The 21,730-nt window shown below is 40.6% G+C and overlaps 2 protein-coding genes across 3 annotated transcripts in view; one reads left to right on the top strand and one right to left on the bottom strand.

Moving 5' to 3' along the window:
- The window catches only part of SHLD2 (shieldin complex subunit 2), a 102,959-nt gene extending 82,561 nt beyond the window's left edge, over positions 1-20,398 (bottom strand). The window contains exon 1 of one of the 2 annotated variants that reach the window (XM_014789008.2): positions 20,361-20,398. The gene's annotated coding sequence lies outside the window, so the exon portion shown is untranslated. Of the gene's footprint in view, positions 1-19,870; positions 20,068-20,360 lie in introns of those variants that run through there. The other variant, XM_087431814.1, reaches the window with a different exon arrangement.
- Positions 20,399-20,557: 159 nt separating this feature from the next.
- Positions 20,558-21,730, top strand: part of GLUD1 (glutamate dehydrogenase 1) — a 40,914-nt gene continuing 39,741 nt past the window's right edge. The window contains exon 1 of the mRNA XM_004432464.3: positions 20,558-21,198. Coding sequence (XP_004432521.1) covers positions 20,754-21,198 — 445 coding nt within the window. The 5' untranslated portion in view covers positions 20,558-20,753. The remainder of the gene's footprint in view (positions 21,199-21,730) is intronic.

Genomic DNA, 21,730 nt, shown 5'->3' with positions numbered 1-21,730 from the left:
GCACGTGCTCTGCTTCAGTGGGCCGCAGTTCACAGGTTCGGATCCCAGGCACGCACCGACGCACCGCTTGTCAAGCCATGCTGTGGCAGCATTCCATATAAAGTAGAGGAAGATGGGCACGGATGTTAGCCCAGGGCCAATCTTCCTCAGCAAAAAGAGGAGGATTGGCAACAGATGTTAGCTCAGGGCTGATTTTCCTCACCAAAAAAAAAAAAAAACAGACGTTTAATATGTAATGTTTATAACTTAAATATGACTTAAATATTGCTGCAATATTATTCAATTTACATGTCTTGAAAGAGATCATGAATCATTTACATTGTTAATCCCTCCTTTTGGGACTCAACTTTTTACACTTACCCTCAACCTGGTGTCAAGCTTTCTAAACGCTTGAAGATCTAATGATTTCTCACCCCAACTTGGACTCACGGTTATCTCTACCCACCTACCCACCCCTTAGAGACAAGTTTGTCAAGGCCAAAAGATCAAGTGAGCACCAATCACTTCCACCTCTGCCTTCTCATCCAGGGCTAAACCTTGCCAAAGAAGAAAACAGCTCTATGCTAGGGTTCTTTATGACATGCTGAGCAAAGGCCGCAGGTTGCTAAATATTGCTAAGTAGACCTGAAAACAATGAAGTCCTCTAGCTTTGTGCATAACCCAGTATCTCAGTCTGTCAGCATAAACAAATTTTCCCACAAAATTAATAAATTTTGAGATCAGCTAAGACCACCATGTTCTTCATCATCACCACAATCATCCAAAATGTAAGCCCCTCCAATTAATTCCCCCCTCCTGCTGCACTCTGATCCCATTTCTGCTCTGTACTCTCCCCTCACCCTCCTCGACCATTACACATCCTCCAACAGCTATACTTCCTGATAACCCTTTACACTGTTCCACTGTAAAGAAATACCCTAAACCCTGAACCAATTAAGTAACATTCCAGCAGTCTTCTTGTCTAAACTAAAATCTGAGTGCAAGGTATTCTTCCTCCCACTCAGCAAATGCGAAGCATGGAAGTCATTCTTTGATCACCATCACAGTTCTTTACTCTCTTTTGAGGTTTCTGTCATCTGTTCCTACCTCTCTCTCCTTGTTTCTGTCACCTATTGACTTCTTGGTTACTCTTCCACACTCACTAAAGACTCTGGAGCCTGGTTCAGAATCTTTCCACCTCTTGCTCCGACACCACTCTGAGCAACCCACTTCTTGTGTAGCTGACTCCTGTAACAGTCTAGCTTTACAGTCCCCTTATCTCCTCAACTCCAAGAACCTTCACTTTCTCTCCACTTCAGAAACCCGTGCCAGATCTTGCATTCAGTCATAACCAGCAACTGCTCTTCTTATTTAATCTTAAATTCAATTTAATTTAATCTTAAATTCCAATATCCAATCTTGACCACTTCATATCCCAGCAGCTACGTTTAGTTTTCATTTGTTCCCTATACAGTCTAGACTCAATAGCCCATTACTTCAAACACTCTCACTGCTAGAATCTCTTGCCTCCTTTTCTGCCACACTGGCCCATAAAACCTAGATCAAGATCAATCCAGTTGTTCAACTTGTCTGCTCAGACATAGGTTGGTTAGCCCTGAGAGAGAGAGAAAAAATCACTCACAAAACTATATATACCAGAGCAAGGAAAAATGCGTTACTACAATTCTTCTAAGTAATCCCATTCAGTCAGCCCTCTCATTTCTCTCAATGGCCTTCTCAAAATTCTCCCTTTCTCCTCAAACTCTCCCCTACAATCACCATCTCCTTCCCTCATAATCTCAAGTGATGACGTTATCCCTCCACTTCATTGAAAAAATTCATCAAGTGTGTTGATGCCCCAAATTCCACCCAAACACTTTTCTCCATCTACACCATCCTTTCTTTCTTTATTCCTACTTCAATGGAAACTATATTCCTATTTCCACTCAAACCCACTATCTTCACTCCATTCCCTCTAATCTTAAGGATAATGTTCAATCAATCTCAGGTACCTCCTTTCTCCTATATCTTCAACTCCTCCCTTTCTAATGACGTTTTCTGTTTAGCATATAAACATGCTGAAGTCTCCCTCATCTTGATACAACATGCCCTCTACCTACTATCCCACATCTCTACATTTTTTTCATAACTAAGCTTTTTGAAAAGAATGTCTGTGCACATACAGTTTCCACTCTCTCACAATCATTCACTCTTCAGGCCTCAGCAATCTGGCATTTATCTCTACCAAGGAGACTCCAAGGAAACTATTCTATAGAAGATGATCAATCAGCTACTTGTTGCTCTGTCATTATATTAGTTGACCTATTTGCTACATTTGACACTGTGGACCACTCTTTCCTAAAACCTCTCAGTCTTCATTTAACAACATTTACTGAGAACTTACTTTATGATGAGAACTGGGGATAAAATGATGAACGTGAACAGTCATAGCCCTCAAGGAGCTTAGAATCAAGTGGGGAAAGCTTCTATAATAATTCATATTCTTCTTTGAACTTCTCAGATCATTCCTTCCTTTCCCTACTCAACCCTTAGATACTGATATTTCCCCAGGACTCCTTTCTTTGCTCTTCTCACATCCATTCCAGGATCACCATATCTATATTACTTATCACTAATGATGACAAAACGTGTATCTCTAGCTTAGAATTCTATCTTGAGTTCTGGACCCATTTACTCTCTATGAAAAGATATTGTACTTGGATATCTCACTATCTTAATAGTGTCCTTTGATGCACAAAAGTTTTTAATTTTGATGAAGTCCAATTTATCTATTTTTTTTTCAGCTGTTTGTGCTTTGGGTATCATATTTAACAAACCATTGCCTAATCTAAGATCATGAATATTTACACCTATGTTTTTTCTAAGAGTTTTATAGCCGAAACTATAAACGGCCTTTAATCTACGGAAACCATAATTCTAAAGCTAAAAATTTCAATTGCAGTATCTAAGGGCTTTTTAAATTCTAAAACTGTGGCTTTAAATATCACAAACCAAAGCAAGCAAACTTTGCAGGCAGAGTTTATACTGTACACTACAGCACAGAGGAAGTGGCAGGTGAGGATGAAAGTGCAATTCTCCCACAACAATTGAGAGGAGATGAAAACCTGGGGGAGGAGTGCAGAGAGAAAGAGGAGGTAGAAGATAGCTTAGATGTTAAGTTCAGAATTCTTACCTCCTGTCCCATCAGGGGCTAAATCTTGGGGTGAGGAAGGGTGAGAAAAATCTTCAGTATGTTTGTGGGGAAGGATCCAGAATAGAAGATAAATATGTTTCCCTTTCCCAAGTTATGGTCCAGGGAACTGCAAGCGTTTTAGCAAAACCTCGCACCTAATCTACATCAACGTGGTAGGAGAGTAGTAGCCAACGACACGCCCAGACCATATTGCTGAAAAGCTGTCTCAGAGTATCAAGCATGCCAGCAAGATGCAGAAACCATTAAGGAGTTTGATTTGGGCCAGTGGGCCCAAAAGAGCCTGGGATTAAGGAGGACCCAGTAAGCACTGACCTGTTGTCCAGAGGTCACTGTAGTAGCAGGGACATCAGCCTCAGATGCAGCAGAGCAGACAGTGCTATTCAAGAGTAAGCCAGGCAAGGTACACCTTAACAATGGCCAAGGACAGAGGATGGCACAAAGATGAGATGCCCCCTCCTTAATGCCAGGAAAAATTATAAGGCTTCTCTATCAATACCCTCCACCCCAGAAAAAAAAGGGGAGAGCTATGTGGAAAAATTGAATATTTATCCAAAGGACTGATTATTTACCCAAGGGTCTGAGTTAACCTGGAATTAACTAAGTTAAACCAGAAGCTACTGACTTTATCCTAAATTGGCAAGATTGTTTTCTACTACTCAGTAGAAATAAGAAGCTACAGAGCTAAGGAAATTTTAGTTATAGAGGAATAAAGAAAGTTACCTCTTTGTACATTCAAATTTGTTTACAAAATTTATGCCTACTATACTTCCAACTGGGTTTCCCGCTGCACAACAAGTAAAATGTAAAGCCCTCGCCTACGTGATCTATCTCGCCAAAATCACAACATGCTGTTCTTCACCTGGACAACCCTAATCACACTGGTTTCTCTCCATTCCTAAAATATGTCAAGGTCTTTCTTATATTAAGGCTTTTCCACTTGCTGCTTCCTTCACTTGCTCCCACAGCTCTTTATATAGGTTGCTCCAACTCAGTCTTTAGTTTCAATTCAGTGCTTCTTCCTTGAAGAGGCATTCTCTGGCCACCCTCCAGAAAGCAGCGCAGCTCCCTATTATTTCTTGTCTAACACTCCTCGCAATCTAACTTCCCCACTAGAATGAAAGCTCTGTTCTTGTCTATCTTGTTCACCAACCACACCAGTGTCTGGTCAATAACAGGTGCTCAATAAATAGTTCCCACATGAATGAATCAATCAGAGTAAAGCGAGATAGACGAAAGAAACTTTAAAATCTTCTGATAAATGCAAGTATTAAAGAGCTAAAAAAATTAAAAGTAGACAACCACCACATTTTAATTTGGATATCAAAGTCAAATAAAAGACCATAAATAAGTTTCTGTTTTAAGAACAATGCAATTAGAGTTTTAGAAAGATGGTAGGTAAAATCATAGGGTGCCTTCTCCAGGCTAAAGCCATTTAAAACAGAAAAAAACAAATCCAATAAACCATCAAGAAAAGTTTCTATAAAATTAAAAAATAAATAAATAAAGTGCACGGGAATAAAATTTAGCCTAGAAAAACTTTACTGAAGAACAAAAAAGTGTTTCAATATAATGGAAGATGCTCCATACCCTCTTATGGTTAAACAATAACATAAGATATCAATTCTCCCCATATGAATCTAATAGATAGATAGATACGTATGAATCTAATAGACAGATAGATACATCTATATATAATAGACAGATATAAATCTAATGTAACTCCAAGCAGAATACAAGAGGATTTTGTGTGCATGTTTTTAAGTTAATCGTGATCAATCCTAGACATAGTTAAATATATAAATAACAATATAAGTTTCAGTTTTCCAAAATGATGAGCTAGATTGAAGCCAACTCTTCCTATGAAAACAAATAAAAAACACTAGGTGAAATATAAAAAACAAATCTTAAAAAGTCACTAAGAGATAACAAGATACTAAGGAATCACCCAGCTAAAACTGTAAGAGAAAACCAAGAATCTAGAGTCAGTTAGCACTGGAGCTGCTTTTGATCTGAGGGCATTTAATCATGAGGAAATATATAAATTTTTGTTTGATAGTGTCATAGGTAAGGGGAACATAATTCAAAACACAGTACCCACAGAGAGTATCCCCACAATAACCTGTAACCCTAAAGGGCAATACCCTCAAGGTAACACTCATCCGAAAGTAAACCAGTCCCTGAAGTCTTATAACCAAGGTTTGCATTGTTTGATGTAAGAGGAACAGCAAATCTTCCACTAAGGTGGCACTTTGCCTGACCCCAGGCACCTATACAATGAAGCACAAAAAAAAAAAAAGTTGGAAAACACAAGAAGAGTAGGTAAGGCACAGAAGATACAGTGAGGGAGGATAGAATGGGGTAGAGACAGTATTTGAAGAGGTAACAGTTGAAAATGTTCTAGAACCTATGAAAGATCCCCATCTCCAGATTCAAAAATTGCAAACAAACATACAATAGAGGATACCAGTAAAGCCAATAAATTGGTCCTATGAAGAGACATACCATCTGGTGAGCTGCCCCACCTAATCTGCCATTTCTCCTCCTGTCTTACCCTCCCTCCCCCACAGACACACATATACACACACTCCAGCCACAGCAAACTATGATGCAGTTTCCTAATGCATACCATTTTGATCAGGGTTTTTTGGTTTAAAAAGAAAGACACTTGGACCACTTTTAAAAGGGGGGAGACGAATATTATAAAGATACACATAGATTAGAAATGAAATTAAAATTGGAAAGCCATCTTTCTGATCAACGCACATCATAGGTTTCTGGCCAGCATTTAGACTGAACATGACTGGGCACTTGCCCAAAAGACAATCAGTTATGTGTAGCCTGAAGAACAGGGGACTAAGGGCACAGGGTACCAGACATGAGCACCTAAAAGGGCTGAGGGCAAAGCAGTGATGATGATTAAGATCAATAGTACAGGGCCGGCCCCGTGGCTTAGCGGTTAAGTGCGTGCGCTGCGATGCAGGCTGCCCGGGTTCGGATCCCGGGCGCACACAGACACACTGCTTCTCCGGCCATGCTGAGGCCGCGTCCCACATACAACAACTAGAAGAATGTGCAACTATGACTTACAACTATCGCTTGGGGCTTTAGGGGAAAAATAAATAAATTAAAAAAAAAAAAAAAAAAAGATCAATAGTACAGCTCCAGGTAATTTGGCAAAAGGCATGACAATTGGCTGAAATGACAATCAAAAATAAATATACCTGCACCAATGTTAATTTCTTAGTTTTAATAAATGTATCATGGCTACGTAAGATGTAACGTTAGGGAAAGATGGGTGAAGAAAACTCTTTGTAGTATCTTTGCAACTCTTCGGTAAATTTAAAATTATTTCTAAAGAAAAATTATTTCAAAACAAATTATTATAAATAAAATTATTTTAAAATAAAAAATCAATTTTAAAAAGTAGAAAAATTAAACATACCTAGTCATTGTTTTTTTCAATTATTAGTACCTTAATTACATCATGGAGTGCTTTTATGATCCCAGATACATATTTTTAAGCATTATTCCTTCATATTTCAGAATTTTCAGGTTTTATCCTACTTCTTAAAATTTTAGGGGCCGGCCCGGTGGCAGAGCGGTTAAGTTTACGTGCTCTGCTTCGGCGGCCTGGGGTTCGCAGGTTTGGATCCCGGGCTCAGACCTATGCACTGCTCATCAGGCCATGCTATGGCAGCATCCCACATATAAAGTAGACGAAGATGGGCACGAATGTTAGCCCAGGGCCAGTCTTCCTCAGCAAAAAGAGAAGGATTGGCAACAGATGTTAGCTCAGGGCTAATCTTCCTCACAAAAAAATAAAAAAATAAATAAATAAAAATAAAATAAAATTCTAACTCATTTTTTGCTAGTTCTTACTGTTTTAACTGACAACTATAGGGAAAAATTAGAATAACTTAAATGTTCTATAATGAGAACCAATATGAAAAAATAGTATTTAGATTAGAAATAATATGAATCTATAGAAATAGGTTAGGAATAAAATATAAGTATCCCTAGCTGTCCCATCTGTTCTGTTTCTGAGTTCAGACAGCAAGAGTGGGGTCAGCGAGGAATACCTGTAATTGAAAAAGCACAGTTATTGCAAACTTACAGGGTAGTCTGTTATTCTCATTTGTACACTTTTTTTGGAAGAAAATGTTAAAATAAATGAAAACCATAAGAGGCAAGGAACTAGAATTTCTCAGGGCTTGAATCTTTTAGTTTTTTCCACTTAAACTTTTTAAAATTAGTTTAAAGCCAATTGTGATTGCTTTTCTAGTGTGGTTTGGTTCACTTTTTTTGGTGTTTGTGTTGTATTAAAAAAAGAGGCTGGAAAGAATATGAAATGACAGAAGATAAAGTCTACAATTTATTAGAATAGACTTACAAAAATACAGTAGTCCCCCTTATCTGTGGCTTCCCTTTGCATGGTTTCAGTTACCCTTGGACAACTGTGATCCAAAAATATTAAATGGAAAATTCCATTAATACAAGCATACTTCATTTTATTGTGCTTCACTTTATTGCTCTTCGCAGGTATTGCATTTTTTTATACATTGAAGGTTTGCGGCAACCCTACATGAAGCACAAAGTCTATAGGCACTATTTTTCCAGCAGCATTTGCTCACATCATGTCTCTGTCACATTTTGGTAATTCTCACAATATTTCAAATGTTTTCACTATTATTGTGTTTGTTATGGTGATCTGTGATCAGTGATCTTTTGATGTTACTATTGTAATTGTTTTGGGGTGCTATGAACTGCGCCCATATAAGACGGCAAACTTAATTGATAAATGCCATGTGTGTTCTGAACAGCAACCCGGACTGGCTGTTCCCCCATCTCTCCCCTTTTCCTCAGGCCTCCCTATTCTCTGACACACAACAATATTGAGACTAGGCCAATTAATAATCCTCCAATGGCCTCTAAGCATTCAGGTGAAAGGAAGAGTTGCCCTTTCTCACTGTAAATCAAAAGCTAGAAGTGATTAAGCTTAGTGAGGAAGGCATGTCGAAAGCTGAGATAGGCAGAAAGCTGGGCCTCTTGAGCCAAACAGTTAGCCAAGTGTTAATGCAAAGGAAAAGTTCTTGAGGGAAATTAAAAGTGCTGCTCCAGTGCACACATGAAGGATAAGAAAGCAAAACAGCCTTACTGCTGATATAGAGAAAGTTTAGTGTTCTGAATAGAAGATCAAACCAGCCACAACATTCCCTTAAGCCAAAGCCTAATCCAGAGCAAGGCCCTAACTCTCTTCAATTCTGTGAAGGCTGAGAGAGGTGAGGAAGCTGCAGAAGCAAAGCTGGAAGCTAGGAGAGGTTGGTTCATGAGGTTTAAGGAAAGAAGCCATCTCCACAACATAAAGGCACAAAGTGAAGCAGCAAGTGCTGATGTAGAAGCTGCAGCAAGTTCTCCAGAAGATCTAGCTAAGATAATTAATGAAGCTGGCTACACTAAAGAACAGATTTTCAAGGTAGATGAAACAGCCTTCTATTGGAAGAAGATGCCATCCAGGACTTTCATAGCTAGAGAGAAGTCAATGCCTGGCTTCAAAGCTTCAAAGGACAGGCTGACTCTCGTGTTAGGGGCTAATGCAGCTGGTGACTTTCAGTTGAAGCCAATGCTCATTTACCATTCCAAAAATCCTAGGTGCTTAAGAATTATGCTAAATCTGCTCTGCCTGTGCTCTATAGATGGAAGAACAAAGCCCGGATAACAGCACATCTGTTTACAACATGGTTTACTGAATATTTGAAGCCCACTGTTGAGACCTACTGCTCAGAAAAAAAGATTCCCTTCAAAATATTGCTGCTCATTGACAATGCACCTAGTTACCCAAGAGCTCTGATGGAGATGTACAATGAGATTAATGTTGTTTTCATGCCTACTAACATGACATCCATTCAGCAGCCCAAGAAGCAATTTTGACTTTAAAGTCTTATTATTTAAGAAATACTTTTTGTAAGGTATAGCCGCTACAGATGGTGATTCCTGTGATGGATCTGGTCAAAGTAAATTGAAAACCTTCTGGAAAGGATTCATCATTCTAGATGTCATTAAGAATATTTGTGATTTATGGGGAGAGGTCAAAATATCAACATTAACAGGAGTGTGGAAGAAGTTGATTCCATCCCTTATAGATGACTTGGAAGGGTTCAAGACTTCTGTGGAGGAAAAAATTGCAGATGTGGTGGAAAGAGCAAGAGAACTAGAATTAGAAGTGGAGCCTGAAGATGTGACTGAATTCCTGCAATCTCATGATAAAACTTTAACAAACGAGAAGTTTTTAATGGAAGAGTAAGAAAGTGGTTTCTTGAGATGGCATCTACTCCTGGTGAAAATGCTGTGAAGATTGTTGACATCACAACAAACAATTTAGAATATTACATAAACTTAGTTGATAAAGCAGCAGCAGGATTTGAGAGGATTGACTCCAGTTTTGAAAGAAGTTCTACTGTGGGTAAGATGCTATACAACAGCATCACATGCTACAGAGAAATTGCTCATGAAAGGAAGAGTCAATCGACGTGGCAAACTTCATTTTTGTCTTATTTTAAGACACTGCCACAGCTACTCCAACCTTCAGCAACCAGCACCCTGATTGTCAACAGCCACCAATATCAAAGCAAGACCCTCCACCAGCAAAAAGATTATGACTCGCTGAAGACTCAGATGATGGTTAGCATTTTTTAGCAATTAAGCATTTTTTAAATTGAGGTCACATTGGTTTATAACATTATATCAATTCAGGTGTACATCGTTATATGTCGACCTCTGTATAAACTGTCATGTTCACCTCCAAAAGTCTAGTTGCCATCTATCACTGTATACATGTCCCCCTTTACCCCTTTTGCCCTCCCCCCCATCCCCTTCCCCTCTGGTAACCACCAATCTGTTCTTCATATCTTTGTGTTTGTTTGTCTTCCACATACGAGTGAAGTCCGTCTGACTTATTTCACTTAGCATAATGCCCTCACGGTCCATCCATGTCATCAAAAATGGCAAGATTTTGTCTTTTTTAATAGCTGAGTGGTATTCCATTATATATATATATACACACATACATATATATACACACATACATATATATATATACACACCACATCTTCTTTATCCATTCATCCGTTGATGGGTACTTAAGTTGCTTCTAAACCTTGGCTGTGAATAATGCTGCAATGAACATAAGGGTGCATATATCTTTTCATATTAGTGTTTTTATGTTTTTTGGATAAATACCCAGAAGTGGAATAGCTGGATCATATGGTATGTCTATCTTTAATTTTTTGAGAAATCTCCATACTGTTTTCCACAGTGGCTGCACCAATTTACATTCCCACTAGCAGTGTACAAGGGTTCCTTTTTCTCCACATCCTCTCCAACACTTGTCTTTTTCTTTTTTCTTTTTATTTTTTGCAGGGAAAGATTTGTCCTGAGCTAACATCTATTGCCAATCTTCCTCTTTTTTTTTTCTCCCCAAAGCCCCAATGCAGGGTTGTATATCCTACTTGTAAGTTGTTCTATGTGTGACACCACCACAGCATGGCAACTGACAGACAGGTGGTGCAATTCTGCGACGGGGAAGTGAACCCGGGCCGCCAAAGTAATGAGCACCTAACTTTAACCACTAGGCCATCAGGGCTGGCTCTTGTCTTTTCTTTCTTTTTTTTTTTTTTGTGAGGAAGACTGGCTCTGAGCTAACATCCATGCCAAACCTCCTCTTTTTGCTGAGGAAGATTGGCCCTGAGCTAACATCTGTGCCCATCTTCCTCTATTTTGTATATGGGATGCTGCCAAAGCATGGCTTGATGAGTGGTGCATCGGTCCACGCCCGGGATCCGAACCTGCGAACTCCGGGCCGCTGAAGTGGAGCTCGTGAACTTAAGCACTACACCACCAGGCTGGGCCCCTGGCTCTTGTCTTTTTAATAATAGCCATTCCAGTGAGTGTAAGGTGATATCTCATTACAGTTTTGATTTGCATTTCCTAATGATTAGTGATGTTGAACATCTTTTCATGTGCCCATTAGCCATCTGTATATCTTCTTTGGAAAAATGCCTGTTCAGATCCTCTGCCCATTTTTTGATCAGGTTATTTTGCTGTTGTTGTTGCTGAGTTGTATGAGTTCTTTCTATATTTTGGATATTAACTCCTTATTGGATATATGATTTGTAAATATTTTCTCCCAGTTGAGGAGTTGTCTTTTCAGGGTTTTTTTGTTTTGGTGAGGAAGATTGGCCCTGAGCTAACACCTGTTGCCAATCTTCCTCTTCCTGCTTGAAAAAGAGTTGCCCTGAATTAATATCTGTGCCCACTCTCCTCTATTTTGTATGTGGGAAGCCGCCACAGCATGGCTTGATGAGTGGTGTAGGTCCACGTCCAGGATCCAAACCTGCGAATCCTGGGCCACTGAAGCAGAGCACACCGAAATTAACCATTAGGCAGCTGGGCTGGCCCATCTTTTCATTTTGTTAATGGTTTCCTTTGCTGTGCAGAAGCTTTTTAGTTTGATGTAGTCCCATTTGTTTATTTTTTTCTTTTGTTTCCCTTGCCTGAGGAGACATGATATTCAAAAAGATATTGCTAAGACTGATGTCAAAGAGCATACTGCCTATGTTTTCTTCTAGGAATTTTATGGCTTCAGGTCTTACATTCAAGTCTTTAATCCATTTTGAGTTAATTTTTGCGTGTGGTGTAAGATAACGGTCTACTTTCATTCTTTTGCGTGTCACTGTCCAGTTTTCCCAACCATTTATTGAAGAGACTTTCCTTTCTCCATTGTATGTTCCTGGCTCCTTTGTCGAAGATTAGCTGTCCATAATGTTTGGGTTTATCTCTGGGCTCTCAATTCTGTTCCATTGATCTATGTGTCTGTTTTTCTGCCAGTACCATGCTGTTTTGATTACTATAGCTTTCTAGTATATTTTGAAATCAGGGAGTGTGGTACCTCTGGTTTTGTTCTTTTTTCCCAGGATTGCTTTAGCTATTCTGGGTCTTTTGTTGTTACATATAAATTTTAGGATTCTTTGTTCTATTTCCATGAAAAATTTCATCAGGATTCTGATTGTGAATGCATTGAATCTGTAGATTGCTTTAGGTAATACGGACATTTTAACTATGTTAATTCTTCCAATCTATGAGCATGGAAAATCTTTCCATTTCTTTATGTCTTCTTCAATTTCTTCCAACAATGTCTTACAGCTTTCAGTGTACAGGTTTTCTACCTCCTTGGTTAAATTTATTCCTAGGTATTCTATTTTTTTTGTTGCAATTGTAAATGCGACTGTATTCTTTTCTGCTAGTTTGTTGTTAGTGTATAAATGAGACTGATTTTCATATGTTGATTTTGTACTGTGCAACTTTACTGTGTTCGATAATTATTTCTACAGTTTTTTGGTCGATTCTTTAAGGTTTTCTATATATATAATCATGTCCTCTGCTAATACTATAAACCATTTTTTAATTAAGGTATGTACATTGTTTTTTTTAGACATAATGCTATAGCACACTTAACAGACTACATTATAGTGTAAACATAACTTTTATATGCACTGGGAAACCAAAAAATTTGAGTGACTCACTTTATTGCAATATTCACTTTATTGCAGTGGTCTGGAACCAAACCCGCAATATCTCCCACGTATGATTGTAAACAACTTGTAAGTTTTAAATTGCCCACTGTTTTGAGCAGCATGATGAAATCTCGAGCCATCCCACTCCATCCAGCAGGACAGATTCACCAGAGCATGAGTCATTCCTTTGTCCAGCGTATCCACACTGTATACGCTACCTGCCTGTTAGTCACTTAGTAGCCATCTAGGTTATCAGATTGACTGTCGTGGTACCGCAGTGCTTGTGTTCAAGTAACCCTTATTTTACTTAATAATGGCCCCAAAGCGCAAGAGTAGTGATGTTGGCAATTTGGATATGCCAAAGAGAAGTTATTGTTGTTAATCTCTTACTGTGCCTAATTTATTAATTAAATTTTATCATTGCTATGTACGTATAGGAAAAAAAGCATGGTGTATATATATGATACGGTAGTATCTGTGATTTTAGGCATCCACTGGGGGTCTCAGAATGTAAGCCCCATGGATAAGGGGGGCCTACTGCATTCCAAATAATTATTATTCAAAATAATTTCATTTTATATCCAACCTAGAAAAAATACACGAAGGTAGGGATAAATACTTGCTTTAATTTGAGGCTCTCATCACAACTTCTCTCATTCTTAAAGTCCTGATACTTCTATCTCTATATTAGCACTGACCTACTCTTGTTCACTGACACTTCATTCTTTTTTTTTTTAATAGCTGACTGGAAGTTTCATTGTGGATGGCTGGCAGATATCAATTTCTAGAATATAAAATGTAATCCCTTTGTGCTTCATTGGTTTTAGATGGCCCTCCAAGAATGCAATCATAAAGATTCTACATTTGATGAGGAAACTGTGCAGGACAAAACCATGTAAAGGGCACATTTACACAACCACCCCATGTATCTTCAAAATAGTCTTATCCCATGCTGTGCTTCTGATGGTATGTTACTATAATACAGAGACTCCAATTAGACTTTCACTTCTGCCCTTAGCACAAAGACAAGAAGAACTTCTAATTTCAACATAAAAGCCAGATTAGTCCTCTTGTTAATTTAAGCCACTTGCCTATGTGTTACATCGATGACAATAGGTTGCTGATGACAGCTTCATCTAAAAATCTGTTGAAATTATTTGAGCACTTGATATTTCATTATAATTTCCAAATTTTCCCCAGAAGTTGAGAATAGGTTTCTGTTCTGTTCACTTGTCTGGCAACAGGGTAAACACCACAATATGCAGTTATTGCCTTACAAGCTGTCAATGGTAAAAAACTGTTCAAAAAAAGAGGCATAATCTTAAAGCTATTGTTATATAAGATCTCAAAGGGAATTAGACTCTGCAAATTTTCTCAATATAGAGAACATGAAACAATGACAGGTTCCAAAGGGAATTAGAATATACAGATTTCTCAATGCAGAAAACATGAAACTGCAAACATCACAACTCTCAGGGTCATATTTAAGAATGTTTCACCCCTCTTAAACTGCACTTGTATTCTAAGCAAATATTACCACAATAAGATAGTTCAGAGCAGGTCAGTTATTTTCTCTGGCAAATATAGCAAACAGTATTGGTTGCCAACTTAACAATCACGCCTTCCACCCTTTCTTCCTTGCTAGCAGAGCCTGTCTGTACTTCAGAAGCTCAAAATGCCAGAAAGTCCTCCTTCTAGCCTCCCTCACAGCAAGGGCATGGGCATATAACCTGGTCCTAGCTACTGCGGCCTAAGAGAGCTGAAGCTGGTTGGCAGGCCTTTGGAAAAGGTTTTCTTCACCAACAAAGAGAGACGTACGGGAGAAAACTGCTGTTCTTCTACACAGTACTTAGCTGTGTCTACATGTGACCCCTGGAATGGCTGTAGCAATCCTTCAACCACGAGGAAAGATATCACCAACTTGCTGAATATAACACAGAGAAAAGCACTTGGGTCCCTGATGGTATCACTGAGCACTGTACCAACAACAAAATACCCTTGTCTCCGGTTTCTTGTTTGATATCAGTTATCTTAGTTTATGGCTTTAGTCTAACCCGTTTTTACGCAGATATTGTTACTTGAAGGCCAAAGCATCCTAACCAACACAGCCAGCAAACATCTGTTTGCTCCATGCTATCCCAACCAGGAGGTGAGACGGCTGCTACTTAGCTGGCTCCAGCCATTATTAGTGTCTCCCCCGATCCCTCCTGCTTCGTTCACGTTTTTCTTTTCTGCCTTTCACTAAGAGGGAAACTCACTGTAATTACACTCACATCTATACTTCACAATAAAGTCTGTTTCTTCTGCAACTCTTCCGTGATGGTCAATGGAAAGGGACTTTTTGCTTCTCCAGTATATTTTTCAGTTATGTCTGCTTTTAACAGCATCACAGATGTGTCCCAATTTTTAGCTTACACTTTCTTACTATTCAAACTGCAATCCCATATTGAAATCACAACTAAAATTTCCAAAGAGAAAATGCTAAAGATAGAATAAAGATTTGCTTTTGTAAAGGGTCATCCACATAGATCAATAAACGGAGCTGAATGGTGAGCATTTGAATGATGAATAACTGAATGTGCTATTCTTTTCAAGGATATACAGGAAAAAGAAGAATATACAGGATATATAAGGAAACAAAAAACCTCAATTAAAAAACAATAAAAAGAAGACAAGAGACATAATGAATTACATAAAGGCAAGTTCAGAATCGTACTTTAGTATAGTTAATTTTTAAGAGACCTCACTTGTTTCCTGCATGCTATGCTTAAAGGAATAAAGATCCTACTGTTTTTTTATGTTTACTCACAACATGGAAAGAACCCTTAAGCAAGAGTTGATAAAACCTTTGTTGAATAGCAATGCAGCAAAATGAAAACTTAACCAAACTAGCCAAGCAGATATAACTGACACTTGATTTATTAGGAAAAAACACTTTTTTAAGAAGAAAAAGACTACAAACCCTGAAATTTTCAAATCCTTTTCTTTGATGTAGTTTTCTTTATTCTTTTTTGCTTATTACACAAACATATTCACTAAAGGGAAAAAAATCAAAATTACAAACTTTTCTGAAAATTAATTAGAAACAAAAAAGCAGGGCCGGCTCCGTGGCTTAGCGGTTGGGTGCGCGCGCTCTGATGCTGGCGGCCCGGGTTCGGATCCCGGGCGCGCCCCAGGGCACCACTTCTCCGTCCAACCCGAGGCCGAGTCCCACGTACAGCAACTAGAAGGATGTGAACCTACGACATACAACTATCTACTGGGGCTTTGGGGGGAAAAAATGAATAAATAAAATCTTTAAAAAAAAAAAAAAAAGAAACAAAAAAGCAAATATTATAAAAAATTTCCCTGAAAACTATGGCACAAAGCTTTGAAAAAAAATCCATGATGCACCAAAATTACCAATACTTGAAAAAACCAGAACTATGGGATATTTATTTTCAAACAAACTGCTGTTTAAGCCAAACTGTTGTGATGATCAAATTGCTTTTCACCAAAGTTGTATGCTACCCTGTATTTTCAAACCACGCTCTCCTTCATCTTCAGGCTTTGCATATGGTGTTCTCTTAGTATAGGGTACTCTTCTCTTCCCCCACTCATCTGGCTGGTTAATGAAGAACTGACAAGCACTCACTTGTGACCTAAAACTTATTAAAATTAGTAACATGGGGAGCTGATAAAAAAAAAGAAAAATCAAGATTTTTAGTTCCTTGTTTTAAAAGCCCTCATTTAAAAAACTAAATATTTGATTTGTGCTATCATTTGGTTTTATTATATCATTTTAAATATCTAGATAGGGTGACAATTTACATCAAATATGAACTAAGCAATTTTATAGGAAAACACAATTCTGATGACTATTAAGTTCTAAGTTCAAATTCACTACTCATACTTAAGAAGGTAAAGTAGTCCTGAGATGACAGAGTTTGAAAACTGATATTCTGTGTAACAGGTTACTCACTGCAATCCTGCTGTAACTTCGAGATATTGGAAACAATCTACATGTTCATTTAATGAGAGACTAGCAAAAATAATTATGGCACATCCATACAATGAAGTACTATGCAAAAGTAAAAAAGAATGAGGAGCAATTAGGCAATAAAATAAAATAAAACACATCCAGATTGGAAAGGAAGAAGTAACACTCTATTTGCAGATGACATGATCTTGTATACAGAATCTACTAAAATAATTATCGGAACTAACAAATGAGTTCAGTAAGGTTGAAGCATAAAAGATCAATATACAATAATCAATTGTATTTCTACAAAATGAACAATCTGAAAATGAAGTTAAGAAAACAATTAGTTATAATAGCATCAAAAAGAAAAAAATACTTAGCAATAAACTTAACAAAACAAGTACAAAGCTTATCTTCTGAAAAGACAAAACATTGCTGAAAGAAATTTAAAAAGACCTAAGTAAATGAAATGCCATCTCATGTTCATGAATCGGAAGACGCAATACTGTTAAAATGCACTACTCCCCAAATTGATCTACAGATTCAACATAATCCCAATCAAATTTCCAGCTGGATTCTTTATGGAAATTGACCACCTGATCCTAAAATTCATATGAAACTTCAAGGGACTCAGAATAACCAAACAATCTTGAAAAAGAACAAAGTCGGAAGACTCACACTTCCCAACTTATTACAAAGCTACAGTAATCAAGACAGTGTGATACTAACATAAGGATAGTACCAAAAGGAAGAGTGGAAAAGACTAAAGAGTCCAGAAATAAACCCTCACATTTAGGTCAACCGATTTTTGACAGAGTATGAAGACGATTCAAATTAAATTATTCTCAAAAACGACTATGTTGTTCATGCATTTATATGCTATGTCTTTCTAAATCCTAAAATAATTCTAAAATATTTTTAAAAGCACTTGAAAGCACAAAAGCAGGCTATGGATCAAGGAGAAAAGACCTGGAATTTTAAAAGAGCTAAGGAAAACTCATAAAAGTCAAAGGCAGAAAAACGATTTGTCTTTGTTGAATGCGTTCAAATGACCCAAATTCTCTTCAAGTTAAATTCCGGCCTCCTATTGAACTGAAAATTACTACTAATAATTAAACTTTAATTTGCAAAATATCTGTATATTTTATAAAGGCAATCATCAATGTAAAGCTGAAACTCACTAGACTTTACATCACAGTAAACAATTTTGCACTAAATGCAATAAATATTTACAATATTTTGTGGAATAGGAGAAATAGCATAATTTTGGAGTCAGATAGCCAGGTTTGAATCTTAGTCTGCTATTTTTTTTTTTTTTTCTTCCCCCAAAGCCCCAGCAGATAGTTGTATGTCATAGCTGCACATCCTTCTAGTTGCTGTATGTGGAACGCGGCCTCAGCATGGCCGGAGAAGCAGTGCGGCTGTGCACGCCCGGGATCCAAACGCGGGCCGCCAGCAGCGGAGCTCACGCACCCAACCGCCAAGCCACGGGGCCGGCCCTTAGTCTGCTATTTACCAGCTAGGTGATCATCAACAATTTACTTGGTCTCTGTGAGCTACAGTTGCCCCTTCTGTTAAATCAGTAATTATAATACCTACTTGAGTGTGAAAAGAAACACTCCAGGGGCTGGCCTGGTGGCACAGTGGTTAAGTTCACATGTTCAGCTTCGGTGGCCCAAGGTTCGTTGGTTTGGATCCTGGGTACTGACCTACACACCGCTCATCAAGCCATGCTGAGGTGGCGTCCCACATAGAAGAGCTAGAACTCTATAACTATGATACACAACTATGTACTGGGGCTTTGGGGAGAAAAAAGAAAAAAAAGAAGAAGATTGGCAACAGATGTTAGCACAGGGCTAATCTTCCTCAACAACAACAAAAAAGACATACTCCAACTACTTACTCAAGAGGCGGGAATAGTGTTTGGATAATTTCAGTCTTTTTTTTTAAACCCATCTGTACTGTTTGAAATTTTTTACAACTTGTATATGATTAAAAAACATAATGAAGATTTTAAAAATAAAAACATCTACTTTACAGGGTTCTTGTGCAGCCATTTTGTAAAACATCTACACTAGGAGATTCTCAATTAAAAATAATCTCCTTACTCCTTCCTTAGCCTTTCCACCTTCTTGAATTTAGGTGAACAAAACTTGGAAGAAGCAAAGTTAAATATTTATTTTTCTGAAGGCTATGGTTATAAAGAAAGAGATAAACAAGGGCAATAAAACTAAGGTTTTAAACTGCTTTCCTCAAAACATACCAAAGAATTTAATCTGAAGAGAAAAAATTCCATGTGTACCGATGCTAATCACTTTATTCTGAAACTTCAGGGATTTTTGTGTGTGTGCAATGTAAAATGATAATACTATCAAGTGAAAATTTGGTACCTTCATCTTGACCAACAAAACAAAATTAGGATTCAGCTCAGAAAATACCTTTCACCAAAAAACACAATACAAATATAAATAATAACTATCATTTATCTAGCAAATAAGTTCCATTTTATTTTGCTTTGAGAGTACACTGAGGATACATGAATGTATTAACTGATAGAGGTTGTTACTTTATAATTTGCAGTATAGTGCGAATTAAGAACATTCTCTTCCTTATTCTAATAGATGAATTAAGCGAATGTCAGGAAGCAAAGTAGTTTTCCAAGTCAAAAAGGTGCCATTTTAAAACCACCCAAGTACACTGGGACCGCTAAAGCTGGTCCTGCGGCCTTCGGTAGCTTGTCTTAAAGACTGAGTCATTAGACACCATCTAACGCACCCACAGGAGCGTACAACTAGCCTTTCTCATCAAGTACGTGGGAGCACATAATTAAACCCTTATGCAGCTTAAAGTTTACAAATCCTATTCTAGACCATTTCACACATATATTACTGAGAAAGACTTTCCTGGAGTATTACTGCCTTTGTATAGTGTCCTTGTTTTTAGGCTACTTCAAGAACATATACGTGAAAAGAGGAAGCACAATCAGTAAATTTTAGAAAGATACGACAGTGATGTAGACAACTATTTTATGTCAACATCGTTGAGTGGCTGTAAGGGACAAAATTTTAAAACTTAAAGTGGTAAAAGCCAGTCGGTAAGGAATCCCCCAGCTCCCAGGCTTTCTCCCTTCCAGTTCCTGCAAGCCACCTCCAAAATCCAGCTCCGGATGACAAGAAACTCTTCGCAAACACAGCGCATAAAGCCGAGCCCTTAGCCGGGGCTTCAACCGCCGCTTCTGGGTCTCGGCGCCCGGCGCGGGCCCTCAGGACCGAGGAGGACAGGCCCGCGGGGTGGCAGGATGGCCGCCTAGCCCGAGGGCGCGCGGGCGGAAAGGAGGGACACCCATGACTCACCGCCCCGGGCCCGCCGCCAGGCCGCACCACCTTCACCGCGCGCGGGCCCCGAAGGCGGGCAGGCCCCTCCCCGCGCAGGCCCCTCTCCCGCGCTCCCTCCCCCGGCAAGCCCCATCCCCCGGGCAAACCCCTCCCGCCCAGGCCCCCTCCCCAGGCAAGTCTCCTCCCACCGGGCAAACCCCCTCCCCGCGCAGGCCCCCTCCCCAGGCAAGTCCCCCCACCTCCGGCAAACCCCTCCCCACGGAGGCCCCCTCCCGGGGGCGAGGCCGGGGCCGAGCACAGACCTGAGAGGCCGCCTCCCCGGAGTTGCGGGCCGCCCGCGGGGCACTTGCCCCGCCCCCGGCCGGCGCGAGCATGCGCACCGCCCCGCGCCTGCGCGCCCCCGAGCGCCCCCGCCGGCACGCGCCGCCGCCAGGGAGGCCGGGGAGGCCGCGGCGGAGGCGGAGGCCCGGCTCCCTGGGCGGCGCGCGCCCCCGCCCTGCCATTCACAGGCGACGTGGGCCCGCGGCCCCCGAAGTCCGTCCTCCGGGTTCGGCGGCCAGCGCCGGAGGGGAGGGGACAGCCGGGCAGGCAGGAAGCTCCGGCTTAAAAGGGCAGCCCGCGCCGGGCCCTTCCTCCCTGCCGCCGTCCCCGGCCCTCCGCGAGCGCCTCTCCTCCGCGGCCTCCGCCTCGCCGCCATGTACCGCTGCCTGGGCGAAGCGATGCTGCTGTCCCGCGCCGGGCCCGCCGCCCTGGGCTCCGCAGCGGCCGACGCGGCCGCGCTGCTGGGCCGGGCCTGCGGGCAGCCCGCCGCCGCCCCGCAGCCGGGGTTCGCGCCGCCCGCCCGGCGACACTACAGCGAGGCGGCGGCCGACCGCGAGGACGACCCCAACTTCTTCAAGATGGTGGAGGGCTTCTTCGACCGCGGCGCCAGCATCGTGGAGGACAAGCTGGTGGAGGACCTGAAGACCCGAGAGAGCGAGGAGCAGAAGCGGAACCGGGTGCGCGGCATCCTGCGGATCATCAAGCCCTGCAACCATGTGCTGAGCCTGTCCTTCCCCATCCGGCGCGACGACGGCTCCTGGGAGGTCATCGAGGGCTACCGGGCCCAGCACAGCCAGCACCGCACGCCCTGCAAGGGAGGTGAGCCCCTCGCGCCCTCCCCCGCGGCCCTGGCCCGCCCCCCTTCTGCATGCTCGGGGGCCACTGCTCCTCCCGGCCCGGGCGGGCACTGTCCCCCCGCCCACGCTCCCTCTCACCTCCCCCCCCCCCGGATGTGGCAGGCTCGGGTGGATAGTGATTTTTCCACCTTAAAACCACCAAGTAGTTAGTCCTGTCTCCCTCCCCCGTGAGCCATCATCCCGGGTTTCTGCATGTGTTGATACTGGTTGCGGAATAGACATTGCACCGCTTTTCTTTTGATCCTAGGGTGTGTAACACACAGGGTGGGTCCTGACGAAATGCACTTCTAGAAGAGGGAATGACCGGCCCATCTCGTGTCCCTGCGAGTTTTTGTGGGCTTCTGTGACTCACCCGAATGCAAACTATGAAATAATTACTTTCGGATTTTTTTCGCTCTTTTATTTACATCAGTGATAGATGATACAGGAATATACAAATGAATTGCCTTCTAGGTTTGAAATCTAGACTTTTGTTAACCAAACGAATTTACTAA

Source organism: Ceratotherium simum, chromosome 6 (assembly GCF_057802395.1).
Source record: "Ceratotherium simum simum isolate JZ-2026a chromosome 6, ASM5780239v1, whole genome shotgun sequence".
NCBI lineage: Eukaryota > Metazoa > Chordata > Mammalia > Perissodactyla > Rhinocerotidae > Ceratotherium > Ceratotherium simum.
Note: the sequence above shows the minus strand (reverse complement) of the source record. Positions and strands in the feature narration are given on the sequence as shown.